The following is a 26,534-nucleotide window of genomic DNA, read 5'->3' on the forward strand; positions in this document are numbered from 1 at the left end:
TTTCATTTTGTTCTGTATCTCTTCTGCAGGTGTGCAGTTCATTTGGGATTGCTGTTGCGAGTCTGTGAAAAAGACTCAAAAGTCAGCTGGCTCTGGCTGTATCCTCGCACACTGCATGGGTCTGGGCAAAACCCTTCAGGTAAAGTAATATGGACTGGGCATGTTTCATTCTTCAACATTTTCATTAGGGAGTGTAGGGAGTTTCCTCTAAAGTGCGGAGTGTTATTATATAGTGTATCAAAATGACAGCAAAAGCAGTGGGTGTGAGAGGAGAGAAAAGCCTTCTCATGCATTAAAAAGTTCCTTGATCACCCTTGATGTTTTTTGTTGGTCCCTGCTCAGAGTTGCGAGTGTGTGACATGGTAACAGGATAGGCGAGAGGGAAGGGTTGACAACGCTAGCAGTCACATGAATAAAGCTTAATGCTAATATTAATAATAATGATAAGAATAGAAAATTACTAATAAAAGTGCTGGTAAAAACAGTTTTTGTGTAATTTGATTCACTTTTTATTTAAGCAAAAATTTTCAATCTTAATAAAATAAAGATTACGAATAACTGGCACTGGCTGTTTTACTTTACTTGACTGTAAGTGTGGGCCCTGGCTAGCAAGGGGAAAGGAAATGCACATGCCTCAGTGCTCAGTACTCACAGAACTGAAGTTCTGTCATGTGCAACAGTTTCTCTGTATGCTGCTTGTGTGCACACAGTTCACAGCACCTTTTGCTCATTTTAATGCCCGTGCTTGCTGATACTGCTCTGTGTGCTCAGGTTGGCCATCATCACACTCTCTATTAAAGCCACTGTTTAAATGGCGATAAACGAGTTTTTACTGTTAATGAGGGGTGTTACTACGGTCACATCTTTAACTGTCACTCTACACAGACCTACCACCTTTTCAAACGCCTCAAATTCAGCCGTATAACTTTCACACTGCTCTTACCCCACAGTGCTTGTGGTTTTTGTACGTACTTGTCTCTGAGGGAAAGAGTTGCTCTAAAGGAAAGTCCCCTAGGTCAGACACAGCTGTCATATGTAGGCAATAGGTAATGTTCTTCATCTGTCAGCATGAATCCAGCATAAAAAAAACACACCATTCCCTTCCTATCAGTTTGTTAAACGATTGTTGCACAAGCGTGGCACATTTATTGCAATAAATCATTCATAATCCATTACTTTGCTAAAAATAGCTGAACAGCCAAGAAAAATGATGTGAGGAGGGGTGGAGGGTGAGAACATGGTGTAACTAATTTGCATAATGTGTTGTTTCTCAGTACTCGGTGGCACATCAAGTTCCGCATCATCCTCCTTTCGCAAAGTTGTTTCCAGTAACATTTTTTTCTGATTTTTCACCAGGAAAGGTGTATTATCGGTCTTGCTGAAAAATTATATGATTTATTCTTACAAAGCAGTTCAATATCAGGTTGTAACTTTCATTTTGTGGTGTCATCACACTTTAAACTATTGTGCTCTCGACTTAAGGCAGTAACAGAATTCCGTACTAGTTCTTCTTCAAGCTGCTGTGTTTTTTTAAATATATATTTTATTTTTAACATCATTCAATACATTACGGTTTTACTTTTTGGCATGTTCGTTTTTCATATTCCCGCTGTGTCGACAGTGATTCAGTTTTCAGTATATCAAGTGCATTATAGAATAAATGAAAACATCCACGTATATTTGATAATACAAAACCCAGAGAAAAAGACGTAAAGGGAAAAAGTAAAAAATAAAAACTAATTAATCAATAATAATAATAGCTAAATGAATAAGTAAAAGAAATAAATAAGAGAAGGGTGGGAGACTGAAGTAGTTAGAACAAATATGCCATGGATTATCAATATTATCTTATTGCATTAAGAAAGGCGTTACAGGAGTCCCTCTCTTAATAAATTTCGGCCTCTGAAGTCATAGTGCATATGCGATTCGTTCCATTTCGTACAGCTCCCACAATTTTTGTATCCCAACATTGTATGATGGAGGGTCAGGTTTTGATCTGAATGTGATACTCTTAATAGTGCCTGCTAGTAGGATTTGTAGCAAATATCTTTTAGCTCTACCCTTGAAGCCTTCTAGACACACACAAAGAAGGACTACTTTGGAATCTCAAGGTGGAAGATTTCTTTACTGCAGTGGGTTTTGAGGCGTTTGGTTGGATGCACACTTTGCATTTACATTTACATTTATTCATTTAGCAGATGATTTTATCCAACCTGACTTACAAATGAGGAAAATCATTTACATCCTGTAGCATCAGTCTGCAGTAAAGACAAAGAAATCTGTTTGACTAATACTGATACTATCCTCATGTAGAGACAGAACATCAACAGAATGCATGTAAATGACACCTTTAAATTCCCTACTAGACCTTTTGGTAGCTCTGTTATTCATGAAAACCAACTATGGAGGGGTAAAGATCAGAATTTCAAGATCACGTGTAATTAAGACAGATGTCTGTGTTAAAAGTAAATTAAATGAGTTAGTACAAGTGAAGAATCAACATTATTTGCACACTGTGGTGGAGGTACAAATAAAAGAGTATTGTTTAGTGTTGTGAGCTACATCAGTGGGTCAGCTGTTCTTCTGTTGTCCTGCAGGTGGTGACGTTTCTCCACACTGTGCTCCTGTGCGAGAAACTCGATTTCTCAACGGCTTTGGTGGTGTGTCCCCTTAACACCGTCCTCAACTGGCTGAACGAGTTTGAGAAGTGGCAGGAGGGCTTGCAAGACGAGGAAAGCTTAGAGGTAGAGATTTCTCTTGTGTAACACACCGAACTTATCATCATTTCTCATTTCCTGCATAATGCAGTCTCACTGAATCTCACAACAGGCTGTATACCCTTAAAGAGCTGTTTAAATTGTATCACATATGAAATCAATAGACCTTTGTTATAGATAATTACATCTTTGTTTCCATTCAGACATTCATTTTGCCATTTCCATAAAATCAGTCAACAAAAGAAAATGCAAAGAAATCTGTTTCCATCCACTAAAGCTATGCCAGAATCTTGAAGATGATGTATAAGTAATTAGGGAGAAAAGACTGTATGGAAAGAAATAAGCAGCAGCGTAATGGAGAGATTTAACAATTGTTCATTCCTTCATTCATCTTCTGTAGCACTTTATTCCTGTCAGGGTTACAATGATGTTTGTAGCTTCAGCCAAGTAGCTCACGTGTCCCCTACGGCCGTCCTTGTTCAGATGTATGTAGAAACACGCACTGAAACATGTAACTTGTGTTCCCTGTTTCAGCCAGGAACTCCTTTCACTGTAAAATAAACTCCATGGACCCTCTTAGTACAGATTTATTCTATGAACATAATCCTACTATGCAAATATTAGGCTCATTATTTAAATTTGTACAGTAATATTTTTACTATTTATTGTAGCCATATTGTTTGAAAGTCAAGGAATATTTATTTTATTCCTTGACTTTCAAACAAAAGAAAACATTACGTCATATCTGACATTTATAAGCCACTTTTTTTTTTTTTTTTTTTTTTTCGGATTTGGAGTGAACCCATTCAATATGATTAAGTAGTCAAACTGGTGAATAACTATCATCATAAATATAAATAATCACAAATATAACAGCATTGATGTTGGTGGGTTGTGATTTCCGCCACCTGGCTATGCTCTACAGGCAACATTTCATCATTTACCACTGCCCTACATCATTATTTATTCGAAAAGCCATTGAATTCTATGATTTTGTTTTACATTTGGTCTTTGTTGATGGACTGTTCCACATAGGGTATGTCATCTTTTTATTCCAATTTTCAAAATTTGCATAAAAGAGCTGAACAATTAAATACAATGTCTTGCCATTCTTAAAAGTGAAGCAAATGCAAACGTTCCAGTACATTATAATTTCATAAGACGAAATGGCTCAACTAATTGATTTGTCTTGGTTTTAAATACTGTATCATTAATTGACCTTTGTCAGCTAAGCAAAAGATCAGACCTGTGTACTCTAAAGTTAGGACTTCAACTGTACTTGTGCTCACGGTGTGTGTTTGTGCATCAGGTGACAGAGTTGGCCACGGTGAAGAGGCCTCAAGAGCGAGCATACGCCCTGCAGCGCTGGCATGAAGATGGCGGCATCATGATCATCGGTTACGAAATGTACCGCAACTTAACACAAGGCCGCAACATCAAAAGCAAAAAGCTTAAAGAGACATTCCAAAAGACCCTCGTTAACCCAGGTGAAGTGCGGTCAACCATTACTTTCAGTTCTCAGCACTGATTCTGTACAGAAACACCACTGTCACACTTAGTCAGAATGCATGAGGATTAATTCTGGGCTTGTTTTGGGGAAGGCCTCATCATTGCAGGTTTCCTTCTGAGACATGGATCATTTGTGCAGTTCTGTACATTACTTCTCTGTGTGCATTTTTTTTTTTTTCTCAAAAATAGCCAAATTAATATGTGCATCCCTTTATTTTTTTAAATTAATGTTTGGTTAATATTTATATGGGCGGCATGGTGAAGTAGTGGATAGTGTTGCTTGCTCATAGCAAGTTTCTGTGCATGTTCTCCATGTGTCTGCGTGGGTTTGCTCTGGGTTTTCCAGCTTTCTTCCATCTCCCAAAAACATGCCATGTGGATTAGGCTACTCTACATTGCCACCAGGTGTGAATGAGTGTTTGAATGTGTGTGTCCATGGTGTCTGGTGTCCCATCCAGGACCTATTCCTGCCTTGTGCACAGTGTTCCCCTGACCAGGAAACTGAAGCAGTTACTAAGGATGAATGAATGAATAATATTTATATACTCAGTGTGTGTTTATTTTTCTTGACACTAGACTTGACTAGACTTCACTTGACCTTGAACCCCAGACCACCATTTTTGTAGGTGGATCAGAGATCTGTTCCCTGGATCCACCCGAGTTAACAAATGGCTAAAGAGCTATAAAAAAAAGCAAAAGAGTGAAAACACCCCATGACTGTGCTGATGTTACACACCAGGTTTTGGGTGGTTTGTAACACCACCCTCATCCTGTCCCTGTTTTTATTTTTTTTCTTAAATGTCCCATTGCAGGTCCAGACTTTGTTATTTGCGATGAGGGCCACGTGTTGAAGAACGAAGCCTCGGCTGTGTCCAAAGCCATGAACTCCATTAAGACTCGGCGAAGAGTGGTGCTGACTGGAACCCCGCTTCAGAACAACCTGATTGAGTGTGAGTGACTGCTGTATTTGTTATTTCATTTATATATTGTTCTATTGCAAATGGGAATGTTGGCTTGAAATGAAGACGGTTAAAAGAAAGCCTGTACATCTGGGCTTCTGACTTGCACCTGTGGTTCACGAACGGTGTGTCTACCACTCTTTCCTTTTTTTAATCTCACGTACAGTCTAGACCTCTACTTATGTAACTGTGTTTTCATCAGGCTTTTGTGTCTAAAAAGCCTTGCATATATTTGAGCATGTCGCTATAAGAGTTGCAGAGATATTAAATGGTAATTAGATGATCAATGGTCAACCTCCAGCCCCAGCTCTAGACACTTGGACACAGCTCTAGGGTTTTAATAGCAGAAAATAGTCATAATGAAAGTATTTACCTTTCTGTTTTTTTGTGTGTGTTTCCCTTAGACCACTGCATGGTAAACTTCATCAAAGAAAACTTGCTGGGCTCAGTGAAAGAGTTCAGAAACCGTTTCATCAACCCCATCCAAAATGGCCAGTGCGCTGACTCCACGATGGTCGACGTGCGTATCATGAAGAAACGAGCACACATTCTCTACGAGATGCTGGCAGGATGCGTCCAAGTAAGCCTGTGGTTCTTACTTCACTCCTATTTTTCTGCCCACTAATTGAATTAACAATCTCCAGTTAAAGGCCAGATTCCTTAAGTGTAAAGAATAACTGATTTTATGTATCCAGTCTGCTTTTTCCTTTAAAGTGGTTTAAATAATTGAGAGCTATTCAGGGGTTGACAAATAATAAATCCATTAGCTAGCCCATAAAGCAAGTGAAAGCTCCAGTGTGCTGCCCATTTCCATGTTTTGTTTCCCCCAGAAATATAATTGACTAGGCTAAAAAGTGTTAGCTAAACTACTTTATCACTTATAACTACCAGTTACTTATTGTGAGCTATTTAGCTAGGTAAGTGCATTAATACAGATTAAGGTGAGTGTATGACTTCTCTGAGAGGCACAGACTGTATAGCCATTGACCATGTCCTCTTCCTCTTCCACCTTTTTAAACTGCTGCTTGTGCTGCGTCACAGGGCAGAGTAAGACACTCAGAGGAAAGTGCTCTCTGCCCTCTTCCGCATACATGACGCAGACACTTGATACAAATGCCCACGATTGGCTAGTGTCACCATGATTGACAGGGGAGCGAGAGTAATGCCTCTTGGAACTCTAATACTCGTGATTTGGTGAATCCTTTTCTGTTGCCTAATAAAAGTCAATAGGAAGTAGGACTTTTGATTTTGCTAGTTTTTGAACCTATTGTCCACAAGGCAGCTACACATTAAAAAAAAAACGAAAAGCCAAAACTGAAACCTGTTTGTCCTGGTTGCCAGAGCCGCTGATTTGTCCACCCCTGTATTTTACGTCAGGGCTGTGTATGTGTGTGTGTGTGTTTTTGATGTTCCTTATATTTTTTTTGTAATCCTTTTCAGAGAAGAGACTACACTGCACTTACTAAGTTCCTGCCACCTAAACATGAGTATGTGCTCGCGGTGCGGATGATGCCTGTGCAGTGCAAGCTCTACAGATACTATCTGGAGCACTTTACAGGTAAAGGGCTCTCCTGCAAGTTCACCACTACCTAAACATTGCTCAGAGAGCATGTCATGTTTTGTGTTTTTTACATATTATAGGTAACTATAGCAACTTTGCTCAGGAGCTTTTCAAGAAACACTGATGTTTGGTTCACCTTCAGTCTGTCATTTCCAAAAACCTAATTTAAGATGTAAAAAAAAAAAAAAAAAAAAAAAAGTAGCTAAGGCAGATTGAAAAACTGTGTCCCAGACACTGTTGGGTTAAGTCGTGTTATAACTTGGATTGCGCTACGTCTAAAGTAGATCTGCAGCTGAGGGATTGCATGGCAGCTGGTGTGGATCTGCCTATCCAGACAAATTCCCACATCCTTTTTTTCTAATGAAGAGCTTTGGCAGCGTTTTCCAGCAGGTGTCTCATTACGCCAGCTGGACGCTGTGGCACTGCATTTTTGGGCATAGTGTACTTTATACTGTGCGTTTTGTTCCCAAGCAGGACTAACCTCCAGGTTCAAATCAGACTTAATTTATTGCTCAGGTTCAAGCCTGCTTTAATTGGGTCACATTTTCTTTTTTCACTAAAGTGAAAAACATAGCCTAATATTTCTTTTTGTCAGTATGGGTTAAGCAGTTATAGTTTAGAAGCTTTTTGGTGCTGCAGGTTTGGCCAAAAATAATCTCAGGATTTGTTTTAAGAGAGAATGCTTTCACACAAACAAAACATTACTTGCATAGTTTAGAACACGGCTGTAAAATGTCACACTGGTCACAATAAAATATAACCACTGATGTAGCTGTAATCACTTGCCTTTTACAGGGGTGAGTCTCTGAACTGGGATTTCCTGGTTTGAATACTGGGAAAACTGTGATTATAATAGTAAAGAGGCAAGGAGAGTTAAATTCCAGATTTCACCAGTTTTAAAAAAATAGCATTTAAGAACAAAAAATATGGAGAAAATATTAAATTCATTAGCTAACCCACCAGGCAAATGAAAGCTCCAGTGATGTGTACATATTTTGGCTGCCCAGAAATCTAATTTACTTGACTAAAAAGTGGTAATGTAATGTAATAATGTATGTTGAACTAGTTGAGTGCATTAATACAGACTAAGGGAAATGAACAATTATATGATTATTGTCCTCTACTAACAAAGTATGTCATGTAGCATGGCATGTTTGTGCCCTTGGCAAAAAGTCAGCAAGCCGCTGGTGAACGCTTCAGCTATGAGCTGTTGCATTCTGTCCTCGCGTGACACGTAAAAGGTATCATTTGAATCTCTCTCTTTTTTTTTTTTTTTTTTTTTTTTTAAACCTGTGCTTAACCATGACTGTGTGTCGTAAGCAGGAAAGGTATATGACAGCTTTGCATCGAACTGAGTTTTGCTCGTTTTTGTCAGTGTTTTCACATTTCTGAATTCCTGATTCAGAAAAGCCTGTCATCTATGGATGCGAATGATTCCAACCAGTAAAAATGATTCTGCAGTCGAACTGGTTGTGCCTCGGCTGATCCAGCAAGCGGCAGGATTCAGAATGAGTAGCTATAGCTACAACACGTGTGCATTAAGTTTGAACATGCACAGCAAGTGAAAACACGGAAATTCACATTCGGTTGTTGAGCTTCATGTTGTGCTGTCACAACTCAATAAACTGTCTATTTTACCGAGCAGGTGTCGGTTCTGCCTTGGAGGGGGGAAGAGGCCGTGCAGGCACAAAGCTTTTCCAGGATTTCCAGATGCTCAGCAGAATCTGGACACATCCTTGGTGTCTCCAGCTGGACTATATCAGTAAGGAAAACAAGGTAAATGAACAAAGGCACACAACTGGCGAGCTGCAGGCCTCTCTTCCTTCATCAGCACTAAAACAAAACCCAGGGGAACGCTGGAGTTTCCTCACAGTCATCACTTTCTGCGCAGTCAGTCATGCCGAGCACAACAACCTGGTAGTAAGATTGTGTGTCCAATTGATGTAACTAGAAGGCAAGTTTTATATTTGCTTTGCTGCACTGGCGAAACATCAAAACACTAAGACACAGCTGCATGGTACTGGCTAAAATCATAATTATGATGAATTATCTAAATATTTGTTTAAAAAATCATTATTTTAAATACTTTTTCAATTATTTAGCCAGTTTACAAAGAAAATAGTTCTTTTATTTTATGCATTATAAGCCTTTATATTTATAACTCCTTTCATCAAAATAAGATGGGTGCTTTAGCAATGCATAGCCACCCAGCTTTTAAATCCCAACAGATAATGAATGTAGGACAGGGCGTCTCACACTTTGGCTAACAGATTTTTCTATATTTTTCTGAGAAATTGAGGCGCACGCCCTAAATGACTGGATATCACACGCTAATGACATTACCCAACTTGTAACTTGTCACTGAACCGAACACGCACAAAAACATATGCTTTCCTGTTACCAGGAGACAGTGACGGCAAAACAAACATGGAGACCGCGCCCCGATTGGTTCAAAGCTTCGGCATTCGTAACCCAGCTTTTTTTTTTCCCCTTGTCTGCGCAGTTGTGATGGTTCTTTGAATTGACATTGTACAGACATTTATGTTCCTGCCCCAGCTCTGTTAATTCGGCCTCCTTAAAGGAGCTCCACTCCAGTCATTATTGCCTGTCTGCTATTTTTCACGCTTCTTGATTTTCTGTGACAAACGTCAACACCGGCTGCCCCAAAAATCTGCAGACTAGTGCCGCCCAGCACAGACTCCACCTGATTGTGAATCTTGGCTATAATCAGGGTAAAAGTCTGGCTTTAGTTATGTTAATTGAGTGGCTCTTTTCAATGCTATATTTAAACACCGTTAGACTCGGTTAAACACAGTTAAATAAATAAACCGCATGCAGCCAAACACAGTTAAAACATATAGAAATTGGGAGCTCATTATTTAATGCAGCAGAATCAATGAAAAATGCTGTCTAACATCATGCGATCCGCTTACTTCAGTTATATCGCAGTCGCTTGTGTTTTATTAATCGAGGAAGCCAGACTGTTTAAAATAGCTGAACCTGAAAAGCGTGTAGTCTGTTGGTGTACTACAGTTACAGTGTTGTGATGGTTTATGAGTTGTCTGTGTCATATGGTTTAGTAATTATGCAGCATTTAGCTGTCCATTAAAATGATTTGGAAGATTTCTAACCATAATAACTAGGGAATAAAATACGAAGGGGGTGTGCTGTTATAGGAAATTAATCAACAACAGTGTTGTGATGTGGCCTGATAGAAGCCTAGTTACTGTTACTCCTCTGAAGCTGATTAGTTTCCAATAACAGCACTTCCTGAAGTGTGTTATTCCTTTTATACGGCAGCAATTTGTCAATGATAGTTAATGAATTGGACAAAAAAAATCCAGCTTGTCATGTTACTGAGAAATCGCACTTTCCTGTTTTAGAAAATTTGCCCCTATATCAACAATCACACACATTTTTAATATGTTTATGTGGAGCATCCTCCATACAAGTCCCGGTGAAACTTGTTACTCAACGGTAATGTGTTAAAACAAGTACTTTAATATGAACATTTCAGTTGAACTACTGGCAGAGCTGCTGTTATAGACAATCAACACCTTCTAACCATTCATCAAGAATCAAGCAGTGCAGTGGTTTAATAATTAATGTCATGTAAGCGTCTTGGATTGTCTAAGTATTTGCTGTTGTATGTGGACAGTTTTGATGCACTATGAATTAATACAATCCGACGTTGATAATAATCCAAGACGTAATTTGGTGTTAACAGGGGTACTTTGATGAGGACAGCATGGATGAATTCATTGCGTCTGAAACGGAGGAGTCATCAATGAGTCTGACCTCTGAAGACGAGAAACCCAAAAGGTCAATATCCTGTTTCATCTTGCTGCAAGTTTGTTTTTTCAGTCCTCTCTATGCTGATACATGTTGTTTCCACAAACCACATGCAGGAAGAAGAAGCGGGGGAAAGGCAAAGGTGAGAGCTCAGACAAGTCCGACAGTGACGATGTGGAGGTGATTAAGGAGTGGAACACGAGCTCTCGTGGAGGAAACCCAGAGGGGCGGAACAGAGCCGAACCTGTAGAAGAAGGTAACTTTGGTTTGTCTTGACTGTCTCCTCAATTTACGTGTCCTGCATTGTTTTTCTTGGACAACATATATTGACTTACAAAGATCTTTACAGATCAATGCATTTCCTTAGTATTGTTATACTATGCATGTGTGTGTTTGTTTCATTAGTTCGTGCCAGCAACTCAGGCCCTGGCAGCCCGTCTCCTGACTGGTACAAGGAGTTTGTGAGCGAACCGGATGCCGAGGTTCTGGAACACTCCGGAAAAATGGTGCTTTTGTTTGAAATTCTGCGAATGGCAGAAGATGTGGAAGATAAAGTGTAAGCTTGACTTGTTTGATCTTTCCTCCCAACTGCTTGTGCCATGTGATTTATTCAGATGATGCATGGTTTAACTGATTGCACTGTGTTCTCAGTTTGGTGTTCAGTCAGTCACTCATTTCACTGGACCTCATTGAGGATTTCCTGGAGTTAGCATGCAGAGCCAAAGAGGAGGGTAAACCCTCTCCTTACAAAGGTAGGCAATTGATTGGCACTTTTTGAAAGCCTGCATGAAGGTTAGAATGGATGAGTGTACAGTTGGGGTCTGCAAATTGTTAAAAAAAAATAAATAAATGAGGCATCATTTATTTTGTACTGCCCTGAATATTTCTTGTAGCAAATGTTTGCATATAGTCCACAAGACACAGTAATAACTGAATTTACACAAATGAACCAGTTCAAAAGTTTACATATGCTTGGTTCTTAATACTGTGTGGTGTTACCTGGATGATCAGTTTTTATGCTTTGTGATAGTTGTTCATGAGTCCCTTGTATGTCCTGAGCAGTTAACTGCCCACTGTTCTTCAGAAAAATCCTTGAGGTCCTGCACATTCTTTGCTTTTCCAACATATTTGACTCCTTTCCAAAAGTGGCTATATGATGTTGAGATCCATCTTTTCACACTGAGGACAATTGAGGGACTCGTACACAACTATTACAAAAGGTGCCAACATTCATTGATGCTCAAGAATGCAACACACTACATTTAAAAAAAATATATATATATATATATATATATATATATATATATATATATATATATATATATATATATACATACAGATGTGGACAAATTGGTTGGTACCCTTACAGCACATTGAAACAATGCTTCATTCCTCCTGAAAAGTGAAGAAATTAAAAGCAATTATCTCTTGTATACCTACATGCCTTTGGTATGTCATAGAGTAAAGCAAACAAAGTGTGAAAAGAGATAAATTATTGTTTATTCTACAAAGATATTCTAATGGCCTGGACAGATTTGTTGGTACCCCTACAAAAGATTATAAATATTCAGATTATAGTCATATTTCAAGCTACCTGTTTTCTTTAACTAATTTTCTTTAATTTAATTTTATTAACATGCCTTTAATCTTGTAATCAGTCATTCAGCCTATTTAAATAGAGAAAAGTAGTCACTCTGCTGTTTGGTATCATCATGTATACCACATGGACCAGAGAAAGCAAAGGAGACTGTGAGGAGAGCAGAAAGGAAATTATAGAAAAGCATGTTAAAGGCATAGGCTATAAGACCATCTCCAAGCAGCTTGATGTTCCTGTGACTACGGTTGCAAATATTATTAAGAAGTTTAAGGGCCATGGGACTGTAGCCAACCTCCCTGGATGTAGCCGCAAGAGGAAAATCATCCCCAGATTGAACAGAAGGATAGTGCAAAAGGTAGACAAAGAGCCAAAGAAAACTTCCAAAGAGATACAAGCTGAACTCCAAGGTCAAGGTACACTATATTACCAAAAGTATTCGGTCACCTGCCTTGACTCACATATGAACTTAAGTGCCATCCCATTTCTAACCCATAGGGTTCAATATGATGTCGGTCCACCTTTTGCAGCTATTACAGCTTCAACTCTTCTGGGAAGGCTGTCCACAAGGTTGAGGAGTGTGTTTATAGGAATTTTTGACCATTGTTCCAAAAGCGCATTGGTGAGGTCACACACTGATGTTGGTCGAGAAGGCCTGGCTCTCAGTCTCCGCTCTAATTCATCCCAAAGGTGTTCTGTCGGGTTCAGGTCAGGACTCTGTGCAGGCCAGTCAAGTTCATCCACACCAGACTCTGTCATCCATGTCTTTATGGACCTTGCTTTGTGCACTGGTGCACAGTCATGTTGGAAGAGGAAGGGGCCCGCTCCAAACTGTTCCCACAAGGTTGGGAGCATGGAATTGTCCAAAATGTTTTGGTATCCTGAAGCATTCAAAGTTCCTTTCACTGGAACTAAGGGGCCAAGCCCAACTCCTGAAAAACAACCCCACACCATAATTCCTCCTCCACCAAATTTCACACTCGGCACAATGCAGTCCGAAATGTACCGTTCTCCTGGCAACCTCCAAACTCAGACTCGTCCATCAGATTGCCAGATGGAAAAGCGTGATTCATCACTCCAGAGAACGCGTCTCCACTGCTCTAGAGTCCAGTGGCGGCGTGCTTTACACCACTGCATCTGACGCTTTGCATTGCACTTGGTGATGTGTGGCTTGGATGCGGCTGCTCGGCCATGGAAAACCCATTCCATGAAGCTCTCTGTGTACTGTACTTGGGCTAATCTGAAGGTCACATGAGGTTTGGAGCTCTGTAGCAATTGACTGTGAAGAAAGTCGACGACCTCTTTGCACTATGCGCTTCACCATCCGCTGACACCTCTCCGTCAGTTTACGTGGCCTACCACTTCGTGGCTGAGTTGCTGTTGTTCCCAAACTCTTCCATTTTGTTATGATAAAGCTGACAGTTGACTGTGGAATATTTAGGAGCGAGGAAATTTCACAACTGGATTTGTTGCACAGGTGGCATCCTATGACAGTTCCACGCTGGAATTCACTGAGCTCCTGAGAGCGGCCCATTCTTTCACAAATGTTTGTAAAAACAGTCTGCATGCCTAAGTGCCAGACACACACACACCTGTGGCCAGGCCAAGTGATTAGGACACCTGATTCTGATCATTTGGATGGGTGACCGAATACTTTTGGTAATATAGTGTACATCAGTGTCTGATCGCACCATCCATCGCTTTCTGAGCAGCAGTGGGCCTTGAATCTGTGCAGGGCACAATGAAATCTCAAGGCTATCAAGGCATTCTGAAGTGAAACCTACTGCTCAGTGTCAGAAAGCTCTGTCTCAGTTGCAGGTCATGGGTCCTCCAACAGGATAAAGACCCAAAACCCACAGTTAAAGCATCCAAGAATGGCTAAGAACAAAACATTGGACTATTCTGAAATGGCCTTCTATGAGCCCTGATCTGAATCCTATCCAACATCTATGGAATCTGTGCAGCTGAAACACGTAGTCTGGAGAAGGCACACCTCAAACCTGAGACAGCTGGAGCAGTTTGCTCTGGAAGAGTGGGACAAACTACCTGTTGCCAGGTGCAGAAGTCTCGTTGAGAGCTACAGATACTCTAAAGGTTGTGCAACAAAATATTAGGCTAAGGCTCCCATCATTTTTGTCCATGTCATTTTCATTTGTTTTTATCATTTAAAATATTCTGTTGAATCAAAAATAAAAAGCAAAGTCTGATTTTTATTAAATATGGAATAAACAATGATGGATGCCAATTACTTTTGTCAGTTTCAAGTTATTTCAGAGAAAATTGTGGGTTCTTCTCTTTTTTTTTTTTTTTTCATGGAAGGGTACCAACAAATTTGTCCACATCTGTATGTGTATATATGCGTGGGTATGTATATATATATGTGTGTGTGTGTGTGTGTGTGTGTGTGTGTATATATATATATATATATATATATATGTGGAGTAGGATATGTTAAATGTGTTTTATGTATGTGTGCGCTGGATTTTTAAGTGTTTTGCTCTGCATGTTTAAGTTTATGCACACTGAACATTATGCAAAATTTGCAGTTTATGCAGTTTTCGAACCCTAGGTCACACACAGTGGCTTGATTAAACCAGCTGTCTCTTTAATGGAGCCTGCACTCAGTGGCACATTTGTTGGCATTGAGCTGTATGTTATGAATGCCTCATTGTACATTAATGGGACAGATTGGGTTACATTTCAGTGTATTGTTTGTTTTAAGCGAGATATTTGCAGTGTACGTTTTTTAATGGCCGGACTTGTTTGGTCATCTTATGACCCAGAACACTGGTCAAGCAAACATCACCTCTCATTCCTGCCTTCTTATGTTTAACGACTAAGTTAAAAGGTTGGTGGTCAAATTTAGGAGCCCATCTTCTACTTTGAGTGCACATCTGACACGGATCTAAGTTAAAAGGTCTCAATTTCACACACATCCTACACATTTGGATCCAAAGCCTCTGGCATAAGGTCATTTTCCTAATTAAACTTCAGCAGCTGTTTTTGCTTTCATTTTGAAAATGATTAGACCTTGACTTTTTTTTTTCTCATTCCCCCCCAAAATGTTTGCTTAAGGCTTTGCAATTTGTAATGAAAAGATCACAGAGAAGTAATTGGAAACATACTGTAACTTTAGTTATGAACATTCTCACAGGGGGAGGCAGTAATATTAAAGGCCAAACATGAGTACCCTCCACTCAGCCACCTATCTGTGTGCATTCTTTACCTAAGCTCTACATGAACGCAGATGGCTCAACAGGAATTATCACGCTGCTGCCAACACACTGGTTTTGTTATGACTGGTTAAGCTTGTTTGTTCTCTGTGAGAAACGTTAAGCAGCACAAGGCACTGGCTGCTTGTATCGTTATTTTGTGAGGCGCTTGTACAATGTGAGTCAGCGCTGACCGACTGTAATGTTTTCTCTTGAAGGTGAGGGCAAGTGGTTCAGAAACATTGACTACTACCGACTGGATGGTTCTACTAATGCCATGACTAGGAAGAAATGGGCTGAAGAATTCAATGACACCAGCAACGTTCGGTAAACATTTTTCTTTTTCCGCTGATGTGCGGCAGCCAAAGACAACTCCTTTGCTCTTTATCTGCAAGGGGAAATGGTTTCAATTGCATCATAAAACATGGCTTCAAATGCATCATATGTTACATACGTACCCTAACTAACTACAAGCGCAATTCATGTGGAGCAGCTTGGGCTAATTCATTTGCAGGCCTAAAAAGGCTGATGACTTCAGTTTCTGTATTAGCTACCACCACCTAAAAGGAACCACAATTTACATTCTTAGGGGAAAAAAGGTTCTTAAATAGTTCTTTTGTTTGTCTGGTTGTGGAAACCCCTACAAGGTTCTGTGTAAAGCCCTGGATTTCCTTTGCAGAAATGGTTACAGATTAAGCCCCTTTAGATAGCTAGAACTATCTAAAGAACTCATTTTCAGTTGTATTTCATAATCATTATGATACACAGTACAGTTAGTAATCAGTTCAGTGTTTTTCTTGCACCAATATGCCAGAGATAGAGCTTTGTATTAAGTTGATGCAGAGCTTCGTATTAAGGTGATGACTTACAAGAAAGAGTCAGAAAAAGCCCACTGACTAAAACTGCATTGCTGAACATTTATGATGGTTGAGATACTTGCAACATTAAAGGAATTTTTTAGTTCTCCATCCTCTTTCCATGAGCTGTAAGCACCTCTCTTTCTTTTTTTCCCTTCAGGGGACGTCTTTTTCTCATCTCTACAAGAGCTGGCTCGCTAGGGATCAACCTAGTGGCAGCAAACCGGGTCATTATCTTTGATGCCTCATGGAACCCATCTTATGACATTCAGAGCATTTTCAGGGTGTACCGCTTTGGCCAACTGAAAACGGTGTATGTCTACAGGTTTTTGGCTCAGGTGAGGAATGCATCGCTCAAGTTTTTTTTTTTTTTTTTTTTTTAAAGACTCTTTGTGAAGTGTGAATTGTATACAGGCACGTTCTTGCGCTCCACCACTTTAATATGACGTACATAAAAAATGAATGTGGCTCCTGAGTGGCGCAGCAACAAAGCGTTTGGAGATCATTAGTTCGAATCCCAACAGTGCCACAGCCATGGCTGGGAGCCAAGGCAGCAAAACTGGCCATTCAGTCTGGATTGGAGCAATACATATATACTCTATCCCCTGTCAATCACAGCGATACTAGCCAGTTATCTATAACGTCTGTGAGCTGATGTATGTGGAAGGGGGTATATAGTTTTACTCCAAGTGTGTTTTCATGTTTCTCGTAGAAACCCTGAAGGTGTTAGCTTTCACAATCCCCAGTTGGTAGTTGTTACATGATAGGGTGGGTAGGAATTGGCAGGTGACCAAACTGGGGAGAAGATGTGGAAAAATAGACACAAGATATCAGAAACGTGTTCTTTCCATGTTAAATGCAAATGAGTGAAGTTGACTTGTATGGGCTTTCTCTAAGAGCCTGGAACCGTCTAGTATCAAAGTACAATCACGCCTTAATGCCGTTAGTGTGTTTTACAATAGGGAACCATGGAGGAGAAGATTTACGACAGGCAGGTGACCAAACAGTCCCTGTCATTCCGTGTGGTGGACCAACAACAGATTGAGCGCCACTTCACCATGAATGAACTGACTGAACTCTACACCTTTGAGCCAGACCAGCTGGATGACCCATCGGAAAAGAAAAGCAAAAGGTCCACACCCATGTTACCCAAGGTAAGGGGCAAGTTAACTGCAATTCCCATGCACCCTGCCAACTACATAGTGCACTGAGGATGCTGCCGAACTAGCACCTGCAATCATTTGAACATGTATCTTTTTCTTATTATCAAGTCACACAAGTTTAATGCTCCAAAACCTGTTTTGTGGGTACATGCTGTCTTTGAACTTTACAGGGGGTGATAAACTGTGTTTACTCATGTGGCTTGGCTCCAGAGCATTTATTGTGCTTCAAGGGGTAGTGGTAAATGGGAGGGGTGAGATGTTTTAGTGTTAGCTTTGTCCCAATCTCTCTTTTTTTTTTTTTTTGCTAGCACTTTGGCACAGGTGTGCTGTCACAGGAAAGAGCCCCTGCAGTGTTTACAAGAATCCATTGGGCTTAGATAGTGTGTCCAGCCGCACACAACGACGAGCAGCTGCAGAGAGAGATGCCTCTGTTTACGCGTATTTACCAGAAAGCGTTTATATTGCAGAACTGATGCTGGTGGAGGCTAATTGGAGACAAAGAAATCCAGTGCAGATCCATCGAAATGTGTCCAAATGCACACAGCTGCACAGATATTTGTCTGTTTACTGTTATTTACCACAGACGGTTTATCTAAGTATCAAAGTAGACTCCCACTTACACCACTGCACTAAAGAGTTAGTCTGAATTCATCATTTTGAGCCCTCTGTTGTTTTGTTCTTTGACCTTTCAGATACGTTAAGTTCCCATTGACTTTTTGTGGATAATGCGAGCGATGAAATGAGAAAACCCTTTTCTGTTGGTAACTACATTACATTGATGTTTTGCGATAAAATACATTACATAATGATGTAACGGCTCAAGAACTGGCAAGGTGGTAGCTCTATCAGGAGATCGCGAGTTTGATTCCCGACCGTGTGGGCGATATGTGTCCATGTAGAAGGAATATTTCGGCACTGGCTTTTCCCGCTAGCATGATTTATTGGTTTGTTGTAGCAGCGACACTTGATAAATGATTGCCGAAAATAAATTCTCTCAACATACCATATATTGACAAACAATTTATTCACCAAAGTTAAATGGAAAAAGTATATATGTAAAATATTACACACTGTTTTCCATTGCCTACATTGGCATCTCAGATTGTTAAATGTTGTTTAGCATAAAATTCCTTGAATGTTTTTTTGAATAAATCTGACTGGTAAGTTCAGATGGACTCTAAGCTCTCTGGAGATGACTACATTTGGCCATATGTGCACCAGAATGCAACAAGTCAGCTGTTATGGATGGAATCTGCTGGCTGCAATAGTATGCAGATGAGTCAGTCATCCCTCAAAGCCTTTAGTCCTATCTCTATTTCTCACTGTGCCACGGCCAAGTTTATGGAACGGAGGAAATATTTTTAAACTTGGCAGACTTATACCTGATTTTTCATGACCCTACGAAGTATACTCTTCTGTCAATGTTTCTAGTCTTCATTCAGCACTTTCAGTATTTAATTAGATGTAAATATCTGGAAATGTCAGAGGTTAATAGACATATATATGAATGTTTGGTGTTGTGATATTCCTTTCCCTCCTCCTCCAAATACAAACTTTGTATGATTTAGCAATGGCAGCCACCCACCCCACTTCACTGCCCTAGGTATTTCTGGGAAATCTCACCCGTGCCTCCCCCCCCCTTCCTTGTAGCACACACATCCTGCTCAGTCAACCCTCCTGCCTCTGAATGTGGCCTGCAGCAGCTCTGACCTCCCTTCCCCTCACCCAAACAAGCCTGCCATCATGAAGGCCATCTGTTTAAAGCTGATTCACCGCTTTGTCTCTGAAGTTTTCAAAGGAGCACCGTAAACTTTGCTTCCCCCTTCTTTTTTTTTTTTTTTTTTTCCTGATGAATGGTCATTATTCAAAACACCCCTTCAGGATGCCCTTGCACTCTTCAGAGAAACTAATTGGAGACAAAGGAAGCTTGCAGACTTCCACCATAATGACAAAGAAGAGCACCATGGCCCAGACAGGAGAGCCACCCAGCTTGGGGTCTGGAGCAGCCTCGGGCCTTACTGCAGCTCTTTTATGTACCTGGGCTCCGGGGCTGAGCCAACTGACAGTGTAGGGTGGGGCCTGGCCTGTCTTCCCGGCGGTTCATTGGTGGGAACGTAGTAATTTGCTACTGTTCTTAGTTCCCCGCTGACTGGGCCTCACCGAGCAAAGGACCAGATTTCAACTGAGGATAATTAGCTGCAGAAACCAGTCTTAATAAGCCTCCCCAGATGTTTTTTACCAGAGCTCCACCTCCCCCACACTGACGTTTTTACGTTTTAGTCCTTACCAGTGATAAAAGCCATAAGAAGTGTGACGCATGGCGCTTGTTAGAGTTTCTCACTTTAGTACCACTCTAGATGTTGGCATAGAAAACGAGTGCCTTTGACTGCTGGATATCAGCCATTGAATAGGATTTGAAAGATGGTGGAGGCTGCCGTGATGGAAGGCGGACATCAGGCGTCATGCCAAATGTGAAGTGCTCAGCTTGTGGGAGACTGTTTATAATAGGGCAGTAAGGTTATGTGTATAATTTGTGTGCAGCTGTTTTGACTGGCTAAGGTCAGGTATTACAAATATCTCAAGCCCTTACATTCCACCAAAAAACCTCCTGCCCCTGGAGCCCTTGCTTGCTGTGGTTCATGCACCTGCAGGTCAAAAGCAGTGTCTGCTGAAATCTCTCTCTTTGCAGTGGGATCTTACAGATCAGTAGAGCCATGCATATTGTTTTGATTGCTTTTGTTGCATAGTTCTCCTAAACTTCTTAGGGGTCTCTTCACAAGCTTTTGGTGGACATTGCTAGCTCAGTTACGCTGATGCTTTATAGAAAAAAAAATTTCAACGAAAGAGCAAAATCTTTTTCCTCACTCACCATTTTTCAGTGACATTTAATGTAGCGTTAATGAGAAATCCAACATAGAATATCGGATACAACAAACATTGGATTCAAAGTTTCAGAATGCAGTTTAGCTATACGATACATTCGCATTGATCCTTGAAGATAGTTTTAGCATGAAAGTTGAAGCTGTGGAACTGTATCTATTTGAGCAGAGAGTACAGATGAGGAGGTGGAGAGAAACTGCTAAAGCACTGCTGCATCACTCTCTCTAGGTAGCGATGAAATGATGGCTAATCTCGCTGGCACCACTACCAGCAGGTATTTGAATGGCATCGTGGGTAATGTAGGAAACTTTTAACCAAAGCGAAAATAGACCAACATATTGATGAAACAAGTTTAAACTAAAAACTCAATTTCAGATTAAAAAAAAAAATCGTGGATGCCATTGAAGAGCACATGTTAATTATAAAGATCTACATGCAAGGCATTCAGGATGGATTTTTTTTCCCATAAGGACTACCATGATTTTCTTTTTATTGAGAGGTTTGCCAATGTTATTTATGACTTTATACACATGGGCAGCCATTTTGGCATAATATACTCAATTCCCTGCTGTGTCTGTTTACCATATATTGCACCGTCTGGGCTGCAGCCATTTTGTAGTGATGCTTGAATTCTTAGTGGACAAATTATCTTCCTTCATTAGTTCATTACATTAGTACCAATAGTGAACAATAAATCCAGTGTACAACTGATGAACTGTACTTCTGCATTAAAGTACTACAATGCATAACGATTTCATTCAGCTCAAGACGTATTTGTCAGGACAGATACTGGAGTGGGCAATGTGCACCCAAAAATGTTGCATTTAATACAGGAAATTCAGTATTTTTGTGCTTTCAGCTCTCTATATTTCACAATTTGTAAATTCAGACTGTTTATGGAACAGGTGATGCTCTGTTTCCGGAGGATTCTGTAGTAAGTCTTGTCTAAATTAGGTCTGGTTTCTCTGTTCCTGCTCTAACTTGCTCTATATAGAAGAGTCTATAGCAGATAGTGGATGAGTGAGCCAAGGAGTGATTTCTTGTATCATTCTTACACGTTATTTCTCTCAGTACTCCACTTTACTGAAGAGCAAATGATTTATAGTACCTATAGTGAGACATTGGAAACACGTGCGAATAATTTGATGGTGAAAAAAAACCCCTCAGGGGTGAAATAGCTGAAAAAGTACTTACTTGAAGTAAATATAAAGCAGTATACTTGAGATATAAACACTGGAAAAAATAATCCTGGTACTTTGAACTTTGAAGCTTTGAGTTTCTTTTAAAACACCATCAGGATTTATTTGGGATTTCATTACAGGTTTTTGTGGTCTTGTTTGCCAGAACTTTTAAACAAATTCCCTGAATGAACACAAAAGCTTAAGCAAAACTAGCCAGTTTTTTTCTTGTAGCACTGGTTCAGATGGTACTACAGATGTTGCTCATCACACACCTTTTACAAGGGTCATTCAGGCCTTCTTTGTTTGATAAGCCTGTCTAAAAGGAAGAGATCACTTTAAATAAAGAATGGCCAAGGACTAGGTGTGTAACACAATGCCACTATCTATATCTTTTTTTTTTGTTATCTGCTCCAAATATTCATATCTGTATTTGAATTTCAGAACGTGGATTTTTTTGTTGCGGAATTTCTTTTTAAATATAAAGATGAACCCTATCTTAAAAACAGCAGGAAAAATGCCACCAATTTCAGTATGGTCTGTGGATCCTGACAGTTCCTCAACCTCAGCTACATCACTCGAGTTCATAAAGGGTCTCAAGTTTGTCTGTGGGACTGTTTTTTAAAATCCTCCTCAAGCAGTTATTTTTGTTTATATCTGCCAGAAGTAACATATAATGTACTATCGTTTAAAATGTATTGTAATACACAAATTGCATAATGCCCTTATCAGTGTGAAAATTGGTTGTTTGATGTACATTATATACTACGCTTCATACTAGCTTTGTTAGCAGATTAGCAGCACAAGCTACATGTATTAGCTGTGTCCACTCACAAGAGGCACCAGCGATCTCTGGAACTTCCTTTCAAGTATTACTATACTTCATATTGTCTCAATGCACATTTAATGAGATGTCAGGATAAGATTAAACCAGAGTTAAACCAATTTTTTTTTTCATTTTTGCAAGTCAAACAGTAAATTGGAATGATTTCCTGTTAGGAACTGAAATGTTCCGTATGATTGGTTTGAGGAATCATTCTTGCCAGTTGTTTGGAGTTGTTGCTTTTCTGTGGCATACCGGATTTGCATAAAGTTGGTTCTCATGTTGCTTGTCACTTTGTCTTTTTTTTTTTTGGTCCTTTCTCGCTGTCATTGAAATTGGACTCCTTGTTGTGTGTACACAGAAAAATGAATGAATGGTAGTGTGAGCCACCGCATCCCTGACTAGGCAGTTACTAAGGATGAGTAATTGAATGCTTTATGTTCATGTTAATGAACATGGTCTTACTTTGTCCCTCGAGCTTCATATCGGACAGCTCTCTTATGCTCACATGAAAGCACAAACCTCCTGCTCATGCAACTTGCGTCTCATGGGACCCCAGGTGATGTGCAGCTCTAGTCTTAACAAAAAGCCCTGGCATTTTCTGGGAAGCTTTCATTAGGGGAAAAAAAAAACCCAAAACAATAGTGTGCCTACTATTTGTATCTGTTTAAAACACATTATATCCATTTCAAATAATGGGTTTGCATTCGGTTACATCCCTAATAAGGTCTATACAACTCTGTCTTCATGGTGAGGCTGAATCACTTGATGGCAGTTACATCTTCTTTCTCGAAATGTATTTTCTCCACATTTTGAAAGAGTGAGCATGATCTGACTTGAACAGGTTGCCTTTTGGCATCTAGAACCAGCACAGGAAGCTTTACAGAGTTTGAACCGCATGCAGATCTCTGAGGAATATTGCACTGATTCAAAGAGCGTACTGTTCAGACACTGGCCTGAGATTCACCTGGGACCATCCTCGACTCAGGATTTCACCGAGTTAAGTACCATGATCAAAAGCCAAAAAGTTTCCCTTTCCTGCATTTGGAGTTCCTGTGGGACCTCTTTCACCCCCTCTCCAAAAAATAAGGTTGCTTTCTTTCGTTTTCCTTTTAAGATTTTGCCCACCCCACCTCCCTTACTTTTTTTTTTTTTTACTTGGTGGTAAAACGATAGCATTTGCTTAAGCCGTCTTTATACAAAGGAATAACCCATGATACGGGCAGCATTTATGGTCATTAGTGACTCTGCTCGAGATGCACATGTTGGGCAGGTTGACGAGACAGCCTGGACCACCCGGGAAGCTCCAGCTCAGAGATTAATCAGGAATCCCACCATTGTGAGCCCTCCCCAGACAGCGCCACTGTCATTTGACCCCCTCAGCTCTGTGACCCATTTACTGGCTCAGCAATGAAGAGTGTTCCTTTAAGCCCAGGCCCAGGCTCAGACTCCTGCTCTGCCTCTGGGCCACAACGTAAAGCAGGCAGTGTTTGAAATATGTTCAGCGGAGATGTAAGCAACAGCTTCATCATCAAATTACCTTCGTGCTGGGAACACCTCTCCTTTTTTCATGGGGAAATCTTCCTTTACTGTGAATGTTGAGTAATGTAAACACACCTTCGAGATTTGTTTTCTGTGTTTTTGTGAAACCTGGGAGATGTTGCTTGGAGAGGTCTTAGAGCTTTGATAGTGCAGTGGAGGAGGGGGTTCAGTATTCTGCCATGTTTTAATTAGTAACTCAGGCTTGACTGAATGTGCAGCCATGATTTCTGGCTGTGGAGGGGATGGGCTGAGCCTTCACTGATTGTACTTGCTTTTGCCACATGTTTTTATTTTCCAGCCATCAAGTCCACTTAGCCAAACGACTTGATGTGGAAGGATCTGTAGCTCTGCAGTCCATTACTTTGCTGTGGCGTAATGTGGAAAACATGGCAGTGTTATTTTTACCTGTCTGAGCCCAGATATCTTTAGGTTTTGTTTTTCCATAAATAGACCAATTACCATCTCAGTAAAAGATCTAGTTCGACTTGGATGCCTTGTTACTTTTTGTTTATTTGAGCTCTTTGCATCATAAGTTTTTAATCAGTTTGCGTCTTCTAACTGTTTTTAATCTTTAATAATTTGTGTGATGAATTTTCTTTGTATGAGTGAAAATGTTCATTTTTCAGCCAGCGTGTCGAATAAGACAGCATGATGGTGTCATTGCCAGGAAGGGTCCACTTAATTCAAAGCAAAGGCAAGACAAAAGAAAGCAAACATTTGTGGTGAAGAGTAATTTAAACCATCTTTGCGTGAAACGGCTGGCCGAGAATTCGGTTTTACTCAGGTATTGTTTTCAATAACAGTGTTGTCATGGAAACCTGCATTGCTAAAAAGCCTCAATTTGTTAAAAACATGTCCACGTATGAGTGTTGGACTGCTGGCAGTACAGCTTTCAAAATCAGTACTGCAACCCAGCTGCTAAATTGTGACTTGTGATTGGATTAGGATGTTTTCCTGTCTCTGATTAAAAGCTTTTGATTACTTTAAATAAACCGACATACAAGTAAGAGTCTGTTTTTGCTGGTTGCTAATGGGGCCATGAGAGTCCTAGATTAACAGACTTAACTAGATCAGAGCAGAAACAGCAGTAATCATGGGAAGTCCGTCTTGCCTGAAGGATCGCTTTCACCTAAATGCAAGGGTTTTGCACGAGTGCTCACCTGTCTTCTCCTTTTCTCGCAGGACCCTTTTCTGGCCGAGCTACTTCACAACTTCAAAGATCAGATTGTGGGTTACCATGAGCATGACTCCCTACTGGACCACAAAGAGGAGGAGGCTTTGAGTGAGGAGGAACGTAAAGCCGCCTGGGCTGAGTATGAGGCCGAGAAAAAGGTAAGTCTCTTCTTTACCCAGAATGGCTTGTCTGGTCTACAGCACATCTAGGTATGGTGAAAGGTTCATACGCTATCTCTTACAAGGCACAGATTTAGAAATACTTTGCTGACTAAGAATGGATCTACTTGTCCATCCAAAAGTCAGGATAATAATCTCTTTCCTTATGTTACATATAATTCATATCGCCACTATACAGGGTTTTTTGTTCCAATATTTATTTTCTAGGTTTATTTTATTGCCAACCAACAAAATGAAATAGCAGCATAACATAAAATTTGCATTTTGAACAATATTCAAACTTGATTTTAGGCTCCTCATGGTGGCTTTGCAGCAGCCTGCTATCCACAGACAGCAATTAGGAATGATTTAATTTTGATTACTACACATCTATTCTTTTATCTTTCTGGATTGCAAGGATGGCAGATGGCTATTGGCGCATATTCAACATTTCATCAGAGGTAGTGAATGATGGTTGTGTGCTAGTGCAGTTCTTCAGATACAGCTTCTGGATCTTGTTTGCAGCACCCTTACTAATGGCTCTGGATGTAGCACTTGTTAGTAAACCAGTCAAAAAAAGGAATGTACTAGTCTATAAATAACTCTTTGCTTGATCTTAGATAGGGTAATACTCGCAAAAAAAAAAAGAGTACTGTAGGAATGGGGTCAGTTGAGTTGCTAAAGTAATGTGGATCATTGGTCACTGATTAGGCACTCAGTTGACAGACTGAATGTAGGAAAGAGAATAAACATCCATCAAGCTTTGGTCCTTTGTTATTGACAGAAGCTGATATAATTTCAATAATCCTTCCCTGGGCTCGTTTAGCATTTCATTGAGGGAAACAGAAATCACACTTGATTTAAGTGACGTCCTGCTGTATCCAGTCTATCCAGTCACTGTATTTGTAGGTTGTTTGTCTTTTGCAGCCCATAGTGAGAAGCACCGTCGGTCTTTTTATTTGAGAGATTTCAGAGTTGAAAGTAGGAAACGTTAACGTATACCATGTACGAATCAGAATGAGGAATATGGTTATGATCAAGCTAGCAATTTTCACATTTGGTCATGAGAAAGGAACAGGAGTTAGCAGAGTGGCTGGACTACAAGATAACCCCAATCTTCAGCAGTCAGCCTAGATGTCTACTCAGCAGTGTAAAAGGTAGGCCTCTGGATAATGAAGTCTGTAGCCGCCGTGGTGATGGGCAGCTGAATTCAGGGACGGTGAAGCTCATTTTATCCAGAGAAGCGCTAACTGTGGCGCTTCTGTGCCACTGCAGCGCCGATTGCAATCCGATCTGATGGTAATCAGTGTAGCTTTTTAACCGGCTGGACGTGGGAAGCAGGAGAAGCAGCAATCAAGTGCGCACAAACCACAATCTTAGCTTATTTTTGCCGTTTACTGCGAGCACCGCGCCCG

The 26,534-nt window shown here is 40.3% G+C and overlaps 1 protein-coding gene across 5 annotated transcripts in view; it reads left to right on the forward strand.

Moving 5' to 3' along the window:
* atrx (ATRX chromatin remodeler) overlaps window positions 1–26,534 on the forward strand; it is a 53,107-nt gene that overhangs the window by 20,419 nt on the left and 6,154 nt on the right. For all 5 annotated transcript variants that reach the window (XM_034305595.2, XM_053235452.1, XM_034305593.2 and 2 more), the window contains 15 exons: window positions 30–139; window positions 2,598–2,744; window positions 4,027–4,204; window positions 5,039–5,176; window positions 5,590–5,765; window positions 6,626–6,743; window positions 8,392–8,522; window positions 10,474–10,568; window positions 10,655–10,794; window positions 10,944–11,094; window positions 11,190–11,290; window positions 15,563–15,671; window positions 16,362–16,539; window positions 17,164–17,355; window positions 24,970–25,119. In XM_034305595.2, coding sequence (XP_034161486.2) covers window positions 30–139; window positions 2,598–2,744; window positions 4,027–4,204; window positions 5,039–5,176; window positions 5,590–5,765; window positions 6,626–6,743; window positions 8,392–8,522; window positions 10,474–10,568; window positions 10,655–10,794; window positions 10,944–11,094; window positions 11,190–11,290; window positions 15,563–15,671; window positions 16,362–16,539; window positions 17,164–17,355; window positions 24,970–25,119 — 2,114 coding nt within the window. The remainder of the gene's footprint in view (window positions 1–29; window positions 140–2,597; window positions 2,745–4,026; window positions 4,205–5,038; window positions 5,177–5,589; window positions 5,766–6,625; window positions 6,744–8,391; window positions 8,523–10,473; window positions 10,569–10,654; window positions 10,795–10,943; window positions 11,095–11,189; window positions 11,291–15,562; window positions 15,672–16,361; window positions 16,540–17,163; window positions 17,356–24,969; window positions 25,120–26,534) is intronic.

Source organism: Pangasianodon hypophthalmus, chromosome 7 (assembly GCF_027358585.1).
Source record: "Pangasianodon hypophthalmus isolate fPanHyp1 chromosome 7, fPanHyp1.pri, whole genome shotgun sequence".
NCBI classification, from domain to species: Eukaryota; Metazoa; Chordata; class Actinopteri; order Siluriformes; family Pangasiidae; genus Pangasianodon; species Pangasianodon hypophthalmus.